Consider the following 21674-nt stretch of genomic DNA (forward strand, 5'->3'; position numbering starts at 1 on the left):
AAAAGAAATCATCGAATATTCTTACGGATCTTGAAATAACATAATAACCGAAACTCTCCAACATAATTCGGGCATATTTTACGCACTAGTCTAGTCAACAAATCTAACCTTAGCTCCGTTTTCCGACATAATCCTACAGTAGACTCACTTCAACCTATGTACAAAAACCTAACTCGCATCATCGTACAAACAAAGAGCAGCCAACATGACTCCAAACAAGGGGAAAATAACAAATTCAAAAATTCAAAAGAAAAAAAAGAAAGAACGAAAATTTCGAAGAATTGAATTTGTAGCTACCTAATTTTTAGTTAATATAATCATTTAAATAGCTACTACCCATCGGATTTGGCACAAACTCCGGCTGTGGGGAAATTGGAGGTTCCTCAAATATATTAGTCGGAAATTTACCTTTATTTCGCATCTCAATAACTTTCTTGTGCGAGTTCGAATGCAAAGATGGTGCAAAGGTAGGGCTTGCAGCGGGCCTATATTCCGGGTATAAACGGCCCGATCTGTAGCGGACCCCACACGCGTTGCACAGAGTCTTGGGCCCTAACGGGCCCTCCCTCCACTGTGGAGTCTTTGTCACTTCACAGTGAGTGCACTTTTTCGGATTTTTTTGCATTGATTTTTCGGAACATTCTTTTGCGGGAATCTTTCTAAATCTCCTCTCGTTGTTATCTTTCGTAGTTTCTTTGGAGGCGAAAAGGGGAGATGTGAAATGCCATGGGTTTGCAGGTGCGCGTCTAGCTCGTTTTGATCTGGGACCCACTGGAATAACTCTGCCGTGATTGGTCGGCGGATTCTTTGGTAGTGCTGAGGTGGCAGCGTTGCTTTCGAGAACCGAAACGGGGCTTTGGATCTCTATAAGTTTATTCGGTTTTAGGGTTTGAGAGATGGGCTTCTTTTGCTCCGGAGCGTCGGAGATTTTTGTGGATTGTTGCGTTGCTGGCTGAAAAAAAATGATTAGATCAAAAAATAAACATCAATTAAGAGATAAAATCGACGGAAATACGATGAACTTTAAACAGGTATTAAAATATTATCTAGTTATCGAACGAGTATTTGATAACTCAATTTTGATATTTACTATTAAAGTTGCATGCTCTCACTATTGGAAATTCTTACCGATTACATAAATTTTAACCCGTTTTACGTTTTTCGTGTATATCTTCGAGAGAGATAAAAAATGACCCTTGCGAGCAATTTAATTTGACAATTCGATAAAATTGACGAAATATAAAACACAAACTTACAGGGGAAACTCGGTCGGGAAATAAATACGGAGGCCGAGTATCAATTTTGCAATCGGGTACTTTTGGAGGCTCGATCGCCACATCGTGTGGAATAGGTCCTAGGCAATGCGAATTGCTGATATCCCAATCGGCCAAAAATCCATTATCGGCCACTTCAATATCTTCCATCGGAAAATCGAAATAACGGAGTACATTTTCGAATTCATCCCCTCCGATAGTACCGTTCAGAACCGTATCCCAACAATTTCCAGCTTCAATCATACTCATTTCTGAAAAAAAAAAAACAAATTAATAAAAAAAAAATACACAAATGAAATCCGACAACAAAAGAATTACAAAAATAATAATAATAAATAAATAAATAAAATAACAAGATTAATACATTTGTTCGGGTTAATAATTCAATAAGAACTATCTCACTCACACGTAAATAAATAAATAGATATATATATATACAGAGACCATTCGATGAGATTTTGCAGTATTGGTTAAGGAAAATGCATAAACATTAAATGAAAAAAATAATTAGGAAAAATATCAATTGGATTTTTTAATATTTTTTTAACCTAACAGATGGGGATCAATAATTATCAAATTAGGGGGCGGTAATATCTATGTATTTGGACACTAATTACCAATTTGCTTAAGAATCCTGGTACGGATAAAAGAATATACCAAAATAGGATTCCATAGAATCATAAATTTACCGTAAGGTAAATAAATAAATTAAATTAAATAGTAAATTAAAAATAATTAAAAAAAAAAGTTGGAAAAATGAAAAGAAAAAGGTATAAAATCACTGTCTCCAGCTCACCAAATCTGGTGTTGAAAATGGCAGATTCTGATTAAATGGAATAAAAATAGAAATAAAGGCAAATACTTTAAAAAAATTAAAAAAAAAAAAAAAATACGTGTGCTTAGGTAAATCGAAAACAAGGCTCTGTTTGGTAGCTGAAACATAAAAAAGGAAGAACACCAGAAAAAAAAAAGGTCAGCTTCGAAAACCCTAAATTCACGGATTACCAAACAGAGACTAACAGAAAGCAGGAAGAAGAATAAATCAGTTTTTTTTCCCAAAAAAAAAAAAATTAAGCTTCGTAGAGAAATCGCAGTACCAGTTAGGTTAAATTGAAAAGAAATTTTGCATGAGAATGGAAAATGGTGATTGTGCTTACCAGAAGAAGAACCTTTATTACGCCATTTGGGATTGTGGAGAAGAGAGAGAGAGAGAGGAGAGAGAAGGGGGGTTTTTTGGAGAGAGAGAAAAGATAGGGCAGCGAAATTGGGGAAAATTCTAATTTCCTTTTTTTTCACTTTATTGAGTGTAATGTGAAATCTAATAATAATGTGGGCTTTGTCAGGATTTTTACTGTTGGAAAGTACAGTGTACAAAATTACAAATAGGTACAGTTAAATGTATTCAGTCTTCAGAAGCCCTGTCCCACATTTATTTTTCATTTTTTTTTTTAAATAAAGAAAGGAATCCATAATTATATATTATTACGTTTATTGAGTAAATTTGACTGTCGGTTCTAGCATAGTCAGGATTTTGAGCATCGGTGGCCAAGTGTATTAGAATTTTAGGTAAATTACGGCCACATCCTACATGTTTGAGTAATTACAGTCGCTCCATTAACTATATTGTCCTACACATCTATTTTTACGGATCAAATTTACTTACTGGACGAGTGTTTTTTCATAAGAAAATACATAGTCGGAGATAATTGTAACTACCCAAATAAGATACATTTTATCATAATTTGACTTTAAGGAGGATGGCCGTAAAATTATATTTTTATATAAGTTAATAGATATTTGAGAAATGTTCGGAGGGATCGTGGCCTCCCCTGACCCTATACTCGTTCCGTCAATGGGTGCTAGAGTTCAAAGAGCCTACACAAAATAAAAAGTCAAAAGTCATGGCCTTCTACAATATTACATATTTTTCATAAAAACACAAAGTATATATATTTTTATGTACAAAATTATATTTTCATATAATTCCTTTATAAAATTAAGCTTCTTGGATGTACATATATTTATTTTATATAAAATAATAATTATTTTATTTTATTTTAGAGTACTCATATTATGAGTAAAAAGAACATGCATGTGGTTGAACATTTTTTTTAGGTTTGAATTTAATGATTAGAAAGCAAAGGGGCCAAAATCACAACTAACTCGTACCAAATTTACTTCATTTCTACTCTACATTATTTGGGGTTTTTTTATGCTGCACTATTAAATAAATCGTTGAATATGTGTTATTAAATGAAAAGAATCGTTTTAATTAATAAAAATATCAAGGTTAATCAAATGTGATTTAACGCATTAATTAACAAAATTTTTGGTAATAAAATAAATTAAGTCAACTAATTAAAATGAAGAAATGTTGAAATGTGGTATGGTACCATGTTCACTGTACACTATGTTAGGCCCCAATATTAAATGCAGATGAAGAATATAAATATTTTTCATTTATTGGGAGGCCCAAAGGAGTTGAAAATCCCAACATCTCACATGTGACTGTATTATATAGAATTTATTGCTTTACTTCACTCTCACTTTTTTTAATATTATTTAATTATGGGTGTAAATGAATCGGAGTCTATTTGAGTTGTGTAGTTGTTCGAACTTTTATCAAACCGGGCTTAACTGATCAAACGAAAATACGTGTTCAAACTTGATTCGTTATGTTAACAAACCGAGTTCGAATAAAGTATCCAGTAACTTGATTTGATTTTCAACCTTAGTTATGATGGTCAAATATAATTTAAGAGCAAATTACGGACACCCTCAGGTAAGGTTAAATTATGAAAAACCCCTCATGTTTAGGTAATTACAAACACCCTTTACCTAACTATGTATTGTCTTACACATCTATCCTTATGGTGTCAAATTTACCAACTAAAAAATCATTTTTTAATTAGACAATACATAGTTGAGGGATGGTTGTAATTACCAAAACAAGAGGGATTTTTTCGTAATTTGACTTTACCTCAGGGGGTGTTCGTAATTTTTCCTATAATCAAGTGGCTTCTAAATGAAAAACAATATTCATCTTCATATTCTAAAAGTGAAAAAAAAAAAAAAAAAAAAGTGGGGGGGTGGGAGTGGTAATAGTGAGACAGACTTGTTAATACCTCTGGGCTACAAATTTGTAAACAAGGGTAGAATAGTAAAACAGGACTAACGAAGCGACTCAAAACTTAGTTATCTTGTGCATGCTGCACCTTTTTTTTTCTTCTACTATAATGCAACTGAGATTTACAACTTAACTTTTGATGTTCTTCTTCTTGAATTTACAAACATAAAAATGAAGAGAACTAACAAGAGAGCGGTGACGGATATAGACAGTTTCCAAGAAGGGGGGTTGTTGAAAATCGGGTATGCACTTGTCGTTTGTGTGCTTGTCTGAATTTCCTGCTATTTAAATCATGCAAAAAACGAGAACCATAATCAGACAACCGTTCTCAAACATTCGAGCAATCGAAACACTAAGTAAACTATATGAGCATGCATACTTTGGTCAATGCATTCAAAGATCCAAAGAAAAATATGGGATTTAAAATTACGCCGTGCAATTAAAAATCTATAAATAAAATTCAGACAAGAGATGTAACTTACAGCAGAAACCATGTTGTGCAACACGTGTGTCTGTTGCTTCGTGAAGATGTGTTGAGCGTATGTATAAAGCTTCATATCTAGGCTGTTGAGTGATTCTATCTCCTCGATAAGAATCTTCGAAACCTGCCGACGGGCCTGAAAATTATTTACGCGAATAATATCAGTGCATTAATTCGTTACGATCATTGAAAATCTGCAATTAAGTTATCAAACAAACAAACAAACCTCTTTTGTGAAGTTTGCTGGAGAAATTCGCTTGAGAGAATTTACACGCCGCTCTGCTTGGGAGTTTCTTAAGTTTGAAATACACGACTCGTATGCTTCCATTAGTTTCCCAACAGTCAACTGACAAAACGACACAGAGACCTCAGATCCACATCTCAATTATGCAAAAAAAAAAACGGAAAAAAAAAATATATTGCAAACGCACGTTTTCACGTCGTACTTCATCCTCGCCAGTTGATGAAACATTTTTTAGGGTTTGGTGAGTGTTGTTAACCTGCAATCAGAAAAAAAAAATACGAAGCTAAATATCACAGCATTTGATTGTAAGACGCATTCAGACAAAAATATAGGTTCTTACTTGACCGGTGAGATCAGATTTCGTACTAGAAAGCAAGGACCTCTTTTCTGCAGTAGATAAGAATTTAATCAAATGAGTAACGATATAAGTAACAATTGGAATCGAATAATAAATTCCCAAAGATTGCACAGAGACTATTAGTTTTATGTAGTTCGAGTGAATTAATTCAGACCACTAATTTGAGTCGTTATTACCAGAAACATCTGAACTGGAGCTTGATATTGTGTGCTGAGATATCACCTGTGAACCAACAATATTTGCAAACATAGTAGCCGATTCTTTATGGTTCTCAGTCAGTCCGACGTAAAGCATATTGTCTAACTTCTTCTGCAAGATTTAGAACTCTTTCCCATGATTGAAGCCATAAAAACGAAGAAACTATATAAAAACGGAAATGAACGTAACAGATAACTAACATGCTCGATTTAGACCTTTCCCCGTACCTTTGCAACTTCAAGCACAAGGTCACCGAGGGAATGGTACTTAAGTACACAATGACGCACTTCGTGTGCTTCCCCAAAATACGAGTTGTTTGTGAGACCTACGATCTGAGAATTCGAGTGGAAATACATCAGAAATTATATGCATAAAGGCAGTACTTTTGTCACACTCTTGTTTCCGAAAGAGTTCAAGGTTCAACGAGTGAGGCAAAAACTTAGAACTTTACAACGAGTTCATAATGAAGACTAGGAACAAATAAGCACTCGGCAAATATCGTCTTTCTTATGATTTTTTCTTTTGTTTGCGCAAAACAGTGTTATCAGCATCAACGAAACAATCTCAGGAGCTTACTATTTTTTAACACCGTATCAATATATGACTAAAAATTTTACTACAATACCTGGAAGGTGGCTCCGTTATGGACAATGTCTCGAGCAATTGGGTCGTTAATGTACTCGTGTAGAGGCATCAAGACGTCTTCCATGTCGTATGAGTCGTTTGTCACTAAATGAGATTGCCCTCTAAGTTTTCTAGCGTCCCTCTGTCAGGACACGTAAAATAGACTGTTAGATAGGATACTCAATGCGCAAATATATAACTCGAAGTGATGTTCTAGAACATACTCGAGCAAATAGATCTTCTCTCATCCAAGGAACCAAATACTTCCATGGCCAAATATCTAGTGTGCTCACTGCGGAAGTTTTACGACGTGCACGTTGAGCCATTTTTGCAACAGATGATAAGTTGGGATGAATCAAAAATCTAGCAGCCACCTCCACAGAGAACTCGTAAGTGCTAAAGACACGGTCGATTGGGTTTCTAAGTATTGTCACCACTGAAGTTTTCTCCTTTGGAAGTTTCGACATCATGCTGTAGTCATCGTGGGTACTTAACAAACGGCAGTTTGCTTTTCTGCATGATGGTAAACAAATATCCCAAATCTTAGATATCTCTGTAACGTGTGTAGAAAAGCCATTGTAATTATCTAGAGACACGCTACTTGATGATATCTTCTCTTTTGTGTTTTGACTGTTTATCACACATTGTACATGGGACCGTTTATCAACAAATGTTTATTTTCTCTAACAAGAGGACTGAAAATAGACATGTTCCCATAATTAAGAGGCCATAACCTGTCGGCTACTAACTTTTTTTTGGTATCTAAGATTCTTTATGATTACTCAAGTTGACACACACACACACACACACACACACACACACACACACACACACACACACACACACACACACACACACACACACACACACACACACACACACACACACACACATATATATCGACAGATTTCGTAACATACCATGATGACAAACATTTGGCAACAAAGGAAAATTTCGTTATGCATCAAGCACGTTCTCATTAGCTGATTTCATAATAATCGACTAACTCAAACTATTAACAAATCAATGATTTCTCAGACTAAAAGAGTAAGGACAATAACAATTACCTTGGATCGAATCTTAACTTATCATAGGACCGTGGGCATTCTTGGGAGTTTGAGTACAACTTTTTCAAGAAACTGCATAGACAAATTTGAAAAAAATAAAAATAAAATGGCACAAACGGACAACAGTCAGTAATTTGTGCCGTGATGTAAACTTTGAAGCATTATCACCGATCAGACTCTATTTTCCATAGCACAGAAAAACCAATAAAAAAATTACCAGTGGAAATATGTTCTTCCTCCTGTTCGTGGTACGTGAAGGAAAAAGAGCAAATCGCGTAAGGAATGTTTGTCTTCTTGAACTTTGTGATCAACAGAAGAGGATGCCCATTTCTTGACAGTATTTTCACACTGCTTATAACCATCATCCGACGCAGATGCCTTTATTGTACAAACTGGAATTTAAAAATATAGTTAACAAAAGAAACTCATCGTCGCTGAAGAACGACATACAAGAACATAACTCTTGGTCCTAATAATGTTTGATGCAAATAAGGTCAGAGCTATCGGTTTTAACATAAATGTCGTTAAACGAAAGTTCTACAAAGACGTAAAATCAATCGAAGTAGTAATCATCTCTCATCAGAGAGCACGAGCGGACACCAATAAATGCTATGGTATAATCTACAACACGACTCGAGAAATTAAATTTTCGAATATACATTCTTCGTTCAAATAAATAAAAACCAAACCAAAAGAATCACACAAAAGGAGAAGTTGCCATGGATAACTCACCAGCTAGAAGAACCACCAGGATCATCCCGATCTTCGACCTCATTCCCACCTCCCTAATTACAAAAAAACCACCGGCACAGCACCACCGATTCGAAGAGAAAATGTAGAATTAATTATCAATCCATCATAGCATAATCCAACCAAAAAATTGAAAGAGGCGAAGCCTTCATATGGAAAAAAAAACGCCGAACAGTAAAAAAAGCAAACACCTAAGAGGCATAAAATCCGATTTTATATTCAATTAAAAAAACAATATATGAACAGACATACGCATAGGAAGAATAAAAAAGGTGGCAAACATGTGTAGAATACCAAAATCTCGTGCTTGTAAATTCACACAGCGCGTGTGGCGTAACCGCCGGACAAACTTCACGATCGGAGAAAAGGGGGTCCCACACCTCCCCGAAACCCCCTTTTTTTTTCCTCTGCGGTTTCGGCCCTTTTCCGATCTGTGAAGATTGTAGGGCTAGCTCCTTCGACGGTTTTCTTCACTCTTTAATCTTCGCCGGAAAATTTAATCAGAAAATTGGGAAGCGCGTAATTCTCTCCATTGGAGCAGAACAACGGCGGCGGCGAGAGAATGGGGAAAGAAAAGAAGTAGAAAAATCAGAGGTCAATGCTCCGTAGGGCTAAAATGGGGAAAATGGGAATGCACACATTTCCCGGAGAAGTGGGGAACATGTGTTCAATGGTCAATGTTTGGTCAAGGCCGGTGAGAGAGTGCCTAAATGACTAATTTACCCTCCTTTATGGAGTGTTGAGTGTTGACCGCATATGTATATATGTATATTTGTGAATCCATTTATTAGCTTAAATAAGGTACTTTTACAAACTGAAAAAAAATATTTAATACCAATATTTAATACAAATTTTAAATGACATATTTACTATAATTTAATTAATACAACTAACGTTGATGGAATTCAAGATTTTTAATAACAAATCTTTACGTTTTCTTTTATTGATTTAAATTATTTAAACGATCTTTCTTGTTTTCCAAATGATTAGAAAACAAAGATTATATATAAAACAAAAAAAAATCCATTTTTTATGCAATTTTAAAAATAGTTGTACTACATATACTATATGCATGAATTTTTTCTCATGTGTACTTAATAATCACAGTTTGCTTTCCTGCATGATCATAACCAAAATTCCAAATCTTATATATATATATATATATATATATATATATATCTTATAAATGTGTAGGAAAATTTCTACAGTGCTTCCCAATATATTTTCCACTTTTTTAATTCAATTTCACCCCTAAACGACGCCGTATTTTGTTTTCTTTAATTTTCCATTTTCACGTGCAAATTCAATTTAATTTAGAATTTAATTTAGGGGCCTTAAGATATAGGTCCCTAGTGACAAAACTAATTAGAACTAAATGACAAGTTTAACTAAACATTTGCTTCAAGTCCTTTATTAAATTCATTCCGAAAATGCCCTTTCACTCATCTTTATTTTTTCAATTTACACTTTGCATTATTTTATATTATTATAAACAATCTTTTTTTCTTATTTATAACATCGTTTTTGAAATTACGATTTTTTTTCTTCTTTTTGTTAAATAATTCAGCAGATTTCAAAAATTCTATAGTATACTATTATGGTGTACTATGTTATACTATGGTGTACTATCCGATTTTTTTTCTTCTTTTTGTTAAATAATTCAGCAGATTTCAAAAATTCTATAGTATACTATGGTGTACTATGTTATACTATGGTGTACTATCGTTTCTACACTATTATTAAAAAATATTTTTTTTCTACAATATTATTAAAAATTACAAAACAAAACTTGTTTTTCTTTTTTGTTAATTCAATATATATATATATATATATATATATATATATATATATATATATATATATATATATATATATATATATATATATATATTTAATATTTTATTTGTTGTAATACTATAGTAGACTATGGTATACTATGGTGTACTACCAAACCCTAGCCGCCAACAACACACAACCCTCACACAACCCTCGTCAACCCTAGCAGCCAACATCTGCAGTCGTCGCAACCGTAACCTACCAACTTTGGGAAAACCTAGATTTACGATTTTGAACCAAAATCGAGAAAAATCTCTTGAAGATCAAGATCGAATCTCTACCATAACCACATCCCGCCGCCATCTCGACCACCTCAACCGGCTGCCATCTCGACAACCACAGCCCACCGGCGCCGATTGCTCCACCACAGCCCCCGCCGCCGCCCACAACACCTCGCCGCCATCTCAACCACCACAGGCCGCCGCCGCCTCCCCCATCCCAGCCCCCCGTCGCAGCCTCCTCCACCCCAGCCCCCGCCGCCGTCCACAACACCTCGCCACCATCTCAAAACACAGCCCGTCACCGCCACCTCCTCCACCCCAGCCCCCGCCGCCGCCCACAACACCTCGCCACCATCTCAAAACACAGCCCGCCGCCACCGCCTCCTTCACCACAGCCCCCGCAGCCGCCTCTTCATCCACCACAACCCTTGGCTTCGACTATTACCAAATTAATTAACAAGAGAGAGGTATGGAGATAGAGAGGTGAGAGAGAGATGGAGAAAAAAAACAGAGATTGGAAAAACAGATTAGAGAACGTGTGAGAGAGGGAGGGAGAGAGAGAGAACGTGAGAGAAACCAAAAGAACGAAATAAATCTGAACTGGAGAAACGAGAATATGTAGGTTATATAATTTAGGGTATAAGGGCAAGATAGGGATTAAAAAAATATTAGGGATGTGGCTCATATATTATTTCAAATTAAGGATTTAATTAAAAAAATGAATTTGAACTTGTCATTTAGTTCAAATTAGGTTTCGTTTGAGGGGCTCATAGCATATTAACCCTTTAATTTAATACCTTATATTTGGTTCGACTCACTTTTTTTTTTTTTTCTTTCTTTCCTCTATTTTTTGTCCAACAAAATCAGGGCCCACAACACTAATTTGCTTTTCTTCTCATTTTGCTGAGAGCTAATTATTTCCTACCAAATCGGGGGGCCTACATGGATTTATGCTTTTATTTCAATTACAAAATTTTGTTACATAAAATTTGTTATATTCATTGAAAATAAAGCTTATAAGAATTAGTTTGAAGAATTAATATCTTCATTTTATGTTTTTAATACATTATTATGTTTTAGTATATTATCTAAATGTTTTAGGAATAAATATCTTCACTTTTGTATATTATTAAATTCTTTTTCAATTAACTCAAACTTATTAAGTTTGAAGTAATATCTAAAAAGTTAGTATTTTCACTTAATTAATGAAATAACTATTCCAAATGATTAATTTATGACCTTAATTCAATTTCATCTTTAGTAAGCCAATGTTTATGTTTAAATTTAAAAAAAAACATGGTCTCTTAAATTTAAATGAACGTAGTTATTTTTCCTTTAAACAATAAAATAATTAATTTATTTTACATTTTAAATTAACTTTGTTATTTTAATATTTATTTTTTACACATATTTTTAAAATATTATAAATAGCAACAATAAAAAATTTAATGCCACGTTTTTTAAAAAAATCCTCACTTATCAAAATAGTTATATAATTTATACTATTTCTTATATTAATATATTTATGTTGAAGCTCAAATGTGAATTTATATTGTTTTGTTAAAAATATTATTTCTTCTTTTCCACTTTCATTATGACGGTAAACATCGATTTTTCATCTTCTTATTTTGTGTTATTAGTAAAATGTCAGTTACCTCTATGGTTTTTATCTTCTTAATTCAGCTTGTGCCAAGCAAGCATAAACTAAATTATTTTTTTGATACATACATTATATATGACTTTAAACAAAACTTTTAAACAAATTAATCATTTATGTTTTTGTTGCACTTTTAGAAAATTATATTGCAGCTATTTATATATGGAAACAAATATTTGGGTGTTTATTTCAGTTTTATGTTGAACATTTGCAAATCTCTGATACACCCACGACATCTAGTTGTATCGATCACGGACATTTAACTTAAGTGAATAATGTATTATCATTTAAATTAAAATCGTCATATGTTACGTTGGAGGAATCTCGTTTGGATTGTGGACAACTTCAGAAAGAACTTCGAACTAAATCGTCTCAAGGAATAGTTGATTCATTGGGTATCTATATATGGAGAAAATGACTTCGCAAACGTTGGGAATTTTTTTTTGCAATTATGTATTTGTTCTACGAAGCTTTTTGGTAAAGGTAAACTAAGTCGTACAATGCAATTATGTATTTGTTCTCAGTTTCGATATTTCAACTATTTTGGCTAAATTTTTGTTACATTTTTTTTCATGAGCCAATGCCAGTTGAAGATGAATATTGCATTTCAAAAAAACAAAATGTAAATGTACGTCTATCAGCATCTAAGTTGACTTCACTATGCTCCTCTTCTCAGCCTGCAAATAAATAAAAATATAATAATCTGTATTTAAAGTAATTAACAAAATAATAAAATAAAATAAAAAACATCCCATAGTTTAACCCTAAAGAAAAAAATATATATATATACCTGTTCACGGCGGCGGGCCGCCGGATTCCTCCGCGCGTTGCGTTCAAGAATGTCTCGGAGGCGGCGTTTGGCTATGTTCTATATACAAAATCAACCCTAAATATATTATTAAAAAAAAATTAAATAAAAAAAAAAAGAAAAAAAAACATACCATGAGAATGTTATTTTCTTTAAGCAGAGCGAGCAGGTCCGCTACGGTATGGGCCTTATCAGGAGAAACAGTGATAAATCCAGTGGACCGGTCCACGTGGACCTCATTAGGCAAGTCAGCCCAAAGTTCCAGAAATTTCGCCACGTCATCGGCACTCACGAAGTCGCCGGAATCGCGTCGGCGCTTGACCCTTTTCCAGGTATAGTAAAGAAAAGTACACCCAACGGCAGAGCCGGTCCTGAGGGGAAGCCAGAGATGCCACCGCTTAGGGCCCCATTTTAATCTGGGCCCCCGAAATTAAATTAACAAAATCCTAATATATATATAGATACGTTTTTCTAATAGAAAATAATATTGCAAACAAAAATTTATAAGATAGAGGCCTCGATATTTTATCTCGCCTAAGGCCCCGGAAACCCTAGGGCCGGCTCTGCCCAACGGCCCCGGCGGCCAACAATAGTATCGCCCTTTTGTTAACGACTCCTCCACTCGCCGTCGTCACGGCTCCGGCCGCGCCACCGAGTCCGGTGGTAGAAGACGCCGCCTTCACCACTGCTCCTGCAGGAACCGACGTCGAAGTCGACGACGCCACCCCAGCAACAGTCTCAGTCACCACCTGACCATCAACTCCGGTGGTGGATGCCGCCCTTCCCGCCACGCCGCCGCCAACTCCAACCCTCGCCACCGCCGCCTCCACAGCGCCTACAATTCTCTTCTCCATCTGTTGCAGAGCTATATCCGAATTCCGATAGGCGATTAGCGCCAATACGCCCACATTAATTCCTCCGACTACTTTCATCCCTCGGAAAAAAAGATCAATTTTTTGACCACTCTCCATTCTTGTCACAGTTTTTCTTTTCACCAATAGATTCTTGAGAGTGAGAGAGAATTATGAGAGAGAGACGACTGATAATGTGTATATGAGAGAGTGATGAATTGATTGATATATATATATATATATATGTATGTATATAGAGCAGATAGTAGAGATGTAGAGAGAGAAACGAGTGAGACGGTTATTTCTTAACTGCCTTGAAAGTTTTCAAGAAACGAAAACGAATCTGAAATTAAAATGAAATTAAAATAACTGAAAGTTTTCATGCATGCATGCATGTAAACCAATATATATATATATATATATATATATATATATATATATATATATATAAATATATAAATCCTACTAATATAACTAATTGGGCCGACCCAATGGGCCCCCAATTTATATAATAATTGGGCCCAATTATACCCGTTACGCGAGAGCCCAAACGCCTTCAAAATAAGGCTTGTGCCCAACAAAGTAAACTCAACCCAATCAACGACATATAAATAAATGTTTTTATTCATTTGTTAAGGTACGTTCTATTTATTCCCAAGTATCCTAGAGTGCATATTCTCTCTACCATCTCCACGATCCGTACATCTAACTTGAGCGTCGGAGGGATTTCCGCCGGGATCATCAAATTGTGAAGCTACTGATCCACTTTGCTCTCCTAGTTCATTTACTACACTACCCCAGGTGATCTAAATAATTAACATCACATACTATTTCAGATATATCTATCTTCAATATGGGGTTCCTACAATTTTTAGCCCCGAGAACCTGCTATCACTAATTTATAAGAAGGTACAAAATTACTACATTACTTGTACAAAATCTTGTTCATATATATTTATGTACACATGCATTTTCTAGTTTTATTGAAGATTCCCTAAGTTCCGTTTTTTTTTTGATCAGTTATTAGTCAGCTCTGAACGTAGCGAGAAACACAATCGACCCTCACTCAATCGAACATTTTATCTTGAGAAAACCACAAGATTCTCTAGTCGTACGTATTAACGTATATATTATTCACAATTATTATTATTATTATTATTTATTATAGATATATCTTGTAATCTTGGCATGTAATCTTGTGTAGGTTAGGGTTTCCTACATGTAACTATATATATGAGTAATATACAACTCTCTCTCTTTATCCAACTCTATTCTTCCTATAGTATGTAATTAGTACAATCCGACTCACTCAATGGAACATTTTATCTTGAGAAAACCACAAGATTCGCTAGTCGTACGTAATTAGCACAGTCCGACGTAACATATGTTTAAACATACAATTCTTGCATGTATATTAATTAATTAGCACAATCCGACGTAACATATATAAAATCTCGTTAATTTATTTCAGATTATTGACAAAGAAGACAATAATAACAAGGGTTAAATTAAATACAAATTGCACCCGGCCCACATGTACTATAAAATGCGACAAAGTGGCACTTCAAGTAATGGTCAATCCTCAAGTCTCTAACACTGTTAGTTTATGTAGCGTAGTTACCATTTTATCCTTACATTTATATGATATAAGTAGGCATTTTTTTAATTCATTACTTGGGCAATTTTTATACTCTATTATGTAGCACTCGGTTGCATCTACAAGTGGTTCTAGAAAAATATGTCATGTAGTGTTTGGACGTAAAAAATAAAATGTGTAAGTTTTGAGAATTAGAACTACATGAAGCATTTTAAATCGAGATTATTTTGGCTAAAAATAAAATTATAAAATTTTAAGAAATTAAAAATATTTTTAAAATATTATCCAGAAGAAAGAGATTAAATTTTGAGCGGATCAGCCGATATTTAATATAAATCGGATGCCACTATTTTTTTGACACGTGGCACTCTTAAGTCATAACTCTTGATAAATTACGCTATTATAATTAGGGTTAGAGGGTTACGACTTACGGATTATGCTGGGGTTTTCTTTTTTCTTTTTCTTTTTCTTTTTTTCCAATTATTAGAATCCTAATTATATTTTTATTTAAACTATCCACGTGTCAATCATTCTATGCATCCGATTTTTCTATTAAAACAGACCATCCGGTCTAAATTTGCACCCTTAAAGAAATTCATAAGTTTTGGGTGAAATGTTTAGGCTAGGTACAAAAATTGCCAAAATCATAAATTGAAAAGGAAATTATAAATAATCTTCAGAAGATAATCTTTTTTTCTAATAATTTGGGTGAAATGTTTACTTTGTGGAAAATAAAATTAGGGAAGAAATAAAAAAAAAAAAATATGTGATAGGATTAGGGTGCAATATGTATTTAACCTTAATAATAATAAAAAACAAATCATGATTCACGAAACACACCCGATCCAAACATCACATTCGTAAGTAGTTATGTTATATTTGTGTTTCATGCAATTAATTAATATTAACTATTTTTTTATATATAATTAAAAGTTAAAACAGGTTACCAATATTTAATTGTACTAATTTGTAGTTGTGATGAACTAATGCATACATCTTAATTTTTTTTGTTCTTTTTCAGAAATCTAATTGATGTTGACAACTTTTCAAAGATAATTTTGCAAACTAACAACTTAAATGAAATCAAACACAAACAATTAAAGCTACAATAACGAAAAGAATAAAAATAGTATTCAAGTATTAAAGTTCAAATTTAAATATTTTAAATAAGTAAAGAATAAGAACTAAATAATCATTGTCTACACAGCAACTTGTAGATAAATATCCACAGAAAGGGTGCAACAGCCAGCAAGACTTTTGAATGAAGGGCCCCGAGTTGTACTTGAAGATGTAAACCAATGAAAAACTGCAAATACGAAAATTTTAAGATCAAAATCCGTAAATTTTCAACATATTAAAAAACATAGCAAATTACGGAAAAAACCTTAAACATACTACTTACGCTTTCCAGAATCGTGTATTACTGCATCAGACCTGTCTAATAGGCGCATATAAAATTCCGCCTTAACTTTTTGATGAGTAGCAAAAGTATGAGCACTAACACACACCAGATGTATTTTCACTGCATTGTCCTTTGAACTCAAGTCGCCCCCATTTGGATATAGCTCTATTTTCCTAAGTTAACAAATATAAGTATGAACCATAATGAGAAATTAAAGACAAGTTTGGCCATTAGGGAAAAAGAAAAGCAAAATGGAAAGGTAGTGATAGGTCGATGAGATGCTACAGCTGGTGTAACACACCGGGTGGTTTTGATCCATAAATCTATATAAATAATCATTCACGAAGCACACATACACATAGATGCGTGTGTTGTTATATGTAGATTAATGGTTCCAGATCGCCCGGTGTATTTCACTAGCTGGTGTAGCATCTGCGAAACCGTAATAATATACCAATTGAAACCCCAAATATTGAATTCTTCAGAAGTCCAAACGTTTTCCAATTTTAAGAATTCTGAAATCTCCCAATCGCGTACAAATATTGACGGTCGGAGCACATTCACATTCTCAACGACTCGTTGTCTTTTGAGGACAAAAACTTCAGCACCAAGCACCAGATTGTCATCAACAAGATATCCATTTGATCTATCTACTAGTTCATTTGTAGAGATGAATTTTGGAAATCCCCATTTGCACTTTGCTCCGTTAAAACGACGCTTTACTCGACAACAAAAATATTTGTCCAAGATCTGATTATGGAGAAAGATAGTGAAGATGGCATCGAACTCCCAATCAATAGGCAAAGAACTAGTGTTTGTCATGGCCAAGTATACAGAAACATATTTGTTGTTCCTTTCTTTGCCATAAGGATAAATTATGAGTTTCCTGTGAGCGGTCATAAATTAGAACACCATAAGTTAAAAAGTTAACTCTATAAAGAATCGATATAACTGATTAGCAACATACCATTTATGATCTCCGGCTTCAAATTCCCTAGTTTCCAATTTATCAACCGGATGCAGTAAACAAAAGGTGTAAGATTTAATTTTGGTTATAAAATGCAGAGGGGAACCGTCTCTTGTTTCCACAATCAATTCTAATGAAACCAAACAAAACAATTATCATTATATTAACTTTAAGGAAAATGTAAAATTGCAAAAACACATATTGATTGGTCACGAACCCTCACCATCATCATCATCGGCCTCAGTCGCTGTCGATCTTGCTCGAACGTGTTCCGTTACTCTTTCTGAAACGAGTGGCTTTTTCTTATGTTCGTCGAGTAACGTGTAACAAATCCAAGTGCCTACCGCACAACCCAGCAAACTAGTCACCAAAGGATTCAGAAAAAGCTTCATGATTTTAGTTTTTTTCCTTTTGGCACGAAGATAATTAAGTAAAACCCTAGAATCTTATATATATATATATATATATATATATATAATAAATTAAAAAGTAAAACCCTAGAAGTACGCTTAAATATATAGCAACTAAGAGTAAAAAAAAATCTTAATTCAAACTTCATATATTTAAATTTTCTTCCTTTTAAATTTTCTTCCTTTTTGCAAATCCTGTGCATTGCATACTTTTTCAATTTTTATATTTTCATATGTATTTAATTTTATTTGCTTAATTTTGTTATTAGGGCATATTACAAATAAAATTTAGTATCAAATTCTTGAGCGACAATGAACTTGCTGATAAGTATACACCTTGCTTGCATACAAGCATATTACAAGACATACAAACCTTAATTACACTCTTGTCTTGGCAGTTTATTTTAGAGCATAATTAGCCTAACCAAAGTTACAAAATACATACAAATTGTGTACCACATGACTTGAGTGTATAAATATATCTTTAAACAAGGACAAGAGACCACCTCTTTGATTGCGAAAGAGCAATGTAGGAACTAAGACGAAGCTGCTACTTTGTTTCCCGGCAGCCATGAAAGTACAGCTTGTTGTACTGTTTGAAACAGCTTCGAGTAGTTGGATGTTTCTTCTCCGAAGAGAGAATTGATCAAGTTCATTTTCACCTTTCGAATCTGTCCAACGGATGATTCACTACTGCATGCAGATGGATTCGCAGTTCCTTTATATGCCTTGCAGATATAGCTTACGAAGTTTCGATAATCCTACGGTAGATTAAGACATTTCAGGTCGAATATGCACTTTTTAGTATATTCTCTTTCATAGTATTTGTAAGGGAAAGAGAGAGACGATATATACTTACATCATAAAGTGGTTCACCGTCTACAACTACCCACGGTACGTATTTATGAGGTGGTTCGAGTGCTTGCGTGACAGCGGCGTATCCTAGTATAAGCTGCATTAACGTTTTAATTAATCATATCACGTCAGTTTACAAATTGCCGAATCAAGAAAAAGAGAATACACGTGTGCATAGCGAAGCATGTAGGAATAATAGAATTCCTCGCATGTCGATTTCCATGTCATTGCATATTCAGACAGAGAAAAAAAGAAACATGGAAGAGAGTTCTTTCGTTCAAGTTTAACTCTCTTAATTTAAAAATTCTTCAATGAACAAATTCATTGTCTATAGTTGTCTGCCGATAACCGGCCTCTACTAAATAAATTAGAATATAGTAAAAAGATAAGTTGCAACATTGTCATTAGTTAATATATTCTGTCTTTCAAGTCATTAATTAACAATCCTCGTGACTAAAACACGCATAGGATTGTATTAGATATGCAGTCCTCAAAAAGATAGGTTTAACCGGAATCAGCCTAGCAGCTTTTTTCAACCAACTTTTTCTGTCGTGGCAGCTTCTTGGAATATCCAATTGTTTTCTTTAAACTTTCTAAAGTGCCTTTATCAGTAGTTATAAATTGAATTTCACAAGTACAAAAGAAGAAGTGGAGTCAAAAAATTTGTTAGAAAAGCCAATTTTTCTTTTACTTCCGAATTCGTTTTGACCTTGTCAAAATAGATGCATGCAGTAGTTTAGAACTATCGGAAAACGAAGCAAATAGCAAACTTGGATAAGAGCATAGTGAAATAGTTCCCAGTATAACCTAAATACGTAGAGCTGCAGATGGAATTCGGAATATCCATGAGAGTTTACATCAAAAAACTAATTCAAGATCTGAAAAAAGTCCTTTAGAAATCAAAATGCTCGGCGTTAACTGCTTTCATACAATTTAATTATTAATTGGTATTATGTACTTCATACCATATAAAATAAAACGAAGAAACTTAACATTCGCAAAAAGAACATATCCGTCACACAGTAAAAGCTACGGAACGAACATAAACAATTAGTCAGAAAAACCAACCTCTTTTCCACGTTCACCGTTATAACAAGCAGCCACAGGAGAGGGATCCAAACTCAATTTCTCGAAACATGTTTCCCAGTAAGTATAATTGTGCTCGTACACAAGACTTTCCACACAGTATACAAAAGGGAAATAAGTGTTCTGCATCAGGAGTTTGATGGATCAATATTATTGTTCAAATAAAACATCAGCTACGAGAAACAAATATTCTACAACCAAATTCTCCTCAACAACAACGACAGGTATAAATAAGGCCGTATGTAATAAGCAAATTTTCATCACGATCAAATCTAACGTAATTTCAAATTCCCCAAAACGAAAAAGAGTGATACTAACCACATCGGGCCAGGCATCAATTGCACATGCCTCCACAGTGTTCAGTATGCATTCCCATTCGCCGTGCTGCAATCAGAAACGATGTAATTAGTCGCGCGTATTCCGTAAAAATAATAAAATCACAGGTTTCTTCAGTCAGATTAGATAATTTTCCAGAAAAATGCTTGTTAATAAGCTTCACAGTGTAATCTGAATGAATCTGAATTTCCTTATGCCGGAAAACAACCGTTGACTAAATCGTCGATTAATAACATAATTAGAGAAGAAAAATTAAGAAACCAAACAAGTAATTAGAGACTGCAATAACGAAAAAAAATCAGAAAAAAAAAGGGGGCGACGAAATGAATGAAGAGGATGAACAAATAAATACCTGGCAAGTGATGGTGCCGTTAGGTTTGATTTTAGCGTTACCGTAAGGGATGAGTTTGAAATCGGTGATTGAAAGGAGATCAGAATCGAAGAGCTTGCCTAGATAGTTGACGATGAGGTTGGAGCAGTACGGGCACAGAGTCTCGTAATAGATCTCGAAGCTCACTTTATCGCCGCCGTCAACGGCGGCGACGGCGGCGGAGGAAGAAGAGTAGGAGATGATCGACAGAATCAAGAGTAGTCGAAGAGCTCCCATGGCTGATTCCCACTGCTCTGTTTCTGCTGACGACTTGTATTTGGATCAAATGCTCGCGGTTCTCCTGTGTGTATGGAGAATAAAGCTTTCCATTCTGATTGTTTATATAATTATATATATATGCTTTTTTGTATTAAAAAAGAAAAATTATATGATTTTTTTTGTGGCTGGAAATAAATAATCGTACTCCTCTTTTGATTACATGGTTTAATTTAGTGCAATTGAATAGTGTATATAAATTATAAAGTATCTTCTAATAAATAATCGTTTTTATGAAGCTTGTAAGATGTTCTTTTAAAGTGTTTGGCATTTGTATATTTTTAAATTTAAAAATTCAAAAAATAAGCAGGTCAATAGCAAATAATTTTCTTTTTTTAAATATACATTACTCGTTACAATGAGTAATATAGATCTTATAGATTCGTCATCCAAATACATTAAAAATTAATTGACCATATAAGACGTAACAGTTTATCAGCTCTTAAAATAATTTATTCAGCTGTTTAAACTAAAATAAGCTAAGCCAAACATGCCCTAAATAAGCGAATATGATGATTTTGCACGCATATATCCGTAGTTCTTATAAATTATTGGGTAAATTACAAACAACCCCTGATGTATGGTCAAATTACAAAAACACCCCTCTTGTTTGGATAATTACAACCACCCCTCAACTCCTCAAATTTAGTGGAATCTTCGAGATTATATGGAATATTATCACTTTTGCACCCGTTTTATCCCATTCAAACTCTACATTATGAAGCAAGATGATCATAATATGTGATTTTTAGCTTGTATATATCAATTTGTGGTGCATCGGAAACTGTATTTTTACACAAAACGAGTACAAACTAGAGCACATTTCACGGAATCTAGATGACTATGTTGAATTTGGCACTATAAAAGTGAAGGTCTAAG

At 34.1% G+C, this 21674-nt stretch overlaps 4 protein-coding genes across 7 annotated transcripts; all 4 read right to left on the reverse strand.

Moving 5' to 3' along the window:
- Nucleotides 1-2629, reverse strand: LOC105949168 (GATA transcription factor 11). Of its 2 annotated transcripts, none has more exons than XM_012972457.2 (3): nucleotides 2432-2629; nucleotides 1257-1525; nucleotides 1-952 (listed from the first exon to the last, which is right to left on the reverse strand). In XM_012972457.2, the coding sequence occupies exons 2-3, from the start codon at nucleotides 1521-1523 to the stop codon at nucleotides 305-307; spliced, it is 915 nt and encodes a 304-aa protein (XP_012827911.2). In that variant the 5' UTR covers nucleotides 1524-1525; nucleotides 2432-2629; the 3' UTR covers nucleotides 1-304. The 2 variants fall into 2 exon arrangements, with proteins under 2 accessions (XP_012827911.2, XP_088673334.1); XM_088817208.1 differs by having other exon boundaries at nucleotides 2372-2455.
- A 1760-nt stretch (nucleotides 2630-4389) lies between these two features.
- TPST (tyrosylprotein sulfotransferase) lies at nucleotides 4390-8591 on the reverse strand. 3 transcript variants are annotated; one of them, XM_088817211.1, is made up of 13 exons: nucleotides 8418-8591; nucleotides 8106-8206; nucleotides 7591-7765; nucleotides 7374-7445; nucleotides 6531-6819; nucleotides 6308-6448; nucleotides 5910-6014; nucleotides 5661-5793; nucleotides 5467-5513; nucleotides 5314-5382; nucleotides 5109-5228; nucleotides 4884-5018; nucleotides 4390-4682 (listed from the first exon to the last, which is right to left on the reverse strand). In XM_088817211.1, the coding sequence occupies exons 2-13, from the start codon at nucleotides 8146-8148 to the stop codon at nucleotides 4524-4526; spliced, it is 1488 nt and encodes a 495-aa protein (XP_088673337.1). In that variant the 5' UTR covers nucleotides 8149-8206; nucleotides 8418-8591; the 3' UTR covers nucleotides 4390-4523. The 3 variants fall into 3 exon arrangements, with proteins under 3 accessions (XP_088673337.1, XP_088673335.1, XP_088673336.1); XM_088817209.1 differs by having other exon boundaries at nucleotides 8106-8158; nucleotides 8418-8554; XM_088817210.1 differs by having other exon boundaries at nucleotides 4390-4679; nucleotides 8418-8544.
- Nucleotides 8592-16172: 7581 nt separating this feature from the next.
- LOC105949050 (uncharacterized) lies at nucleotides 16173-17896 on the reverse strand. Its single transcript, XM_012972318.2, has 5 exons — nucleotides 17686-17896; nucleotides 17463-17592; nucleotides 16950-17381; nucleotides 16496-16668; nucleotides 16173-16399 (listed from the first exon to the last, which is right to left on the reverse strand). The coding sequence occupies exons 1-5, from the start codon at nucleotides 17852-17854 to the stop codon at nucleotides 16293-16295; spliced, it is 1011 nt and encodes a 336-aa protein (XP_012827772.2). The 5' UTR covers nucleotides 17855-17896; the 3' UTR covers nucleotides 16173-16292.
- A 263-nt stretch (nucleotides 17897-18159) lies between these two features.
- Nucleotides 18160-20886, reverse strand: LOC105949114 (gamma-interferon-responsive lysosomal thiol protein). Its single transcript, XM_012972388.2, has 5 exons — nucleotides 20502-20886; nucleotides 20132-20197; nucleotides 19796-19936; nucleotides 18732-18824; nucleotides 18160-18633 (listed from the first exon to the last, which is right to left on the reverse strand). Exons 1-5 carry the CDS (start codon nucleotides 20754-20756, stop codon nucleotides 18409-18411), a joined length of 780 nt encoding a protein of 259 aa, XP_012827842.2. The 5' UTR covers nucleotides 20757-20886; the 3' UTR covers nucleotides 18160-18408.
- Nucleotides 20887-21674: the final 788 nt, after the last annotated feature.

The sequence above is a fragment of the Erythranthe guttata genome, chromosome 4 (assembly GCF_056151865.1).
Source record: "Erythranthe guttata isolate IM_541 chromosome 4, IM_541, whole genome shotgun sequence".
Classification (NCBI taxonomy): domain Eukaryota; kingdom Viridiplantae; phylum Streptophyta; class Magnoliopsida; order Lamiales; family Phrymaceae; genus Erythranthe; species Erythranthe guttata.

Excerpts from the sequence above, each read along its gene's own strand:
- LOC105949168 (XM_012972457.2), bottom strand. The coding sequence starts at position 1,523 with ATGAGTATGATTGAAGCTGGAAATTGTTGGGATACGGTTCTGAACGGT. Across the intron at positions 953-1,256 it reads TTCCCGACCGAGTTTCCCCT|CCAGCAACGCAACAATCCAC; the intron begins GTAAGTTTGTGT and ends ATTTTTTTTCAG.
- TPST (XM_088817211.1), bottom strand. The coding sequence starts at position 8,148 with ATGAGGTCGAAGATCGGGATGATCCTGGTGGTTCTTCTAGCTG. Across the intron at positions 6,820-7,373 it reads AAGTTAAGATTCGATCCAAG|AAAAGCAAACTGCCGTTTGT; the intron begins GTAATTGTTATT and ends ACCATCATGCAG. Across the intron at positions 6,449-6,530 it reads GAGAAGATCTATTTGCTCGA|AGGGACGCTAGAAAACTTAG; the intron begins GTATGTTCTAGA and ends GTGTCCTGACAG.
- LOC105949050 (XM_012972318.2), bottom strand. The coding sequence starts at position 17,854 with ATGAAGCTTTTTCTGAATCCTTTGGTGACTAGTTTGCTGGGTTGTGCG. Across the intron at positions 17,593-17,685 it reads TGAGGCCGATGATGATGATG|AATTGATTGTGGAAACAAGA; the intron begins GTGAGGGTTCGT and ends TGGTTTCATTAG. Across the intron at positions 17,382-17,462 it reads GAAGCCGGAGATCATAAATG|GAAACTCATAATTTATCCTT; the intron begins GTATGTTGCTAA and ends GACCGCTCACAG.
- LOC105949114 (XM_012972388.2), bottom strand. The coding sequence starts at position 20,756 with ATGGGAGCTCTTCGACTACTCTTGATTCTGTCGATCATCTCCTACTCT. Across the intron at positions 20,198-20,501 it reads ACGGCACCATCACTTGCCAG|CACGGCGAATGGGAATGCAT; the intron begins GTATTTATTTGT and ends TTCTGATTGCAG. Across the intron at positions 19,937-20,131 it reads TTGATGCCTGGCCCGATGTG|AACACTTATTTCCCTTTTGT; the intron begins GTTAGTATCACT and ends CTCCTGATGCAG.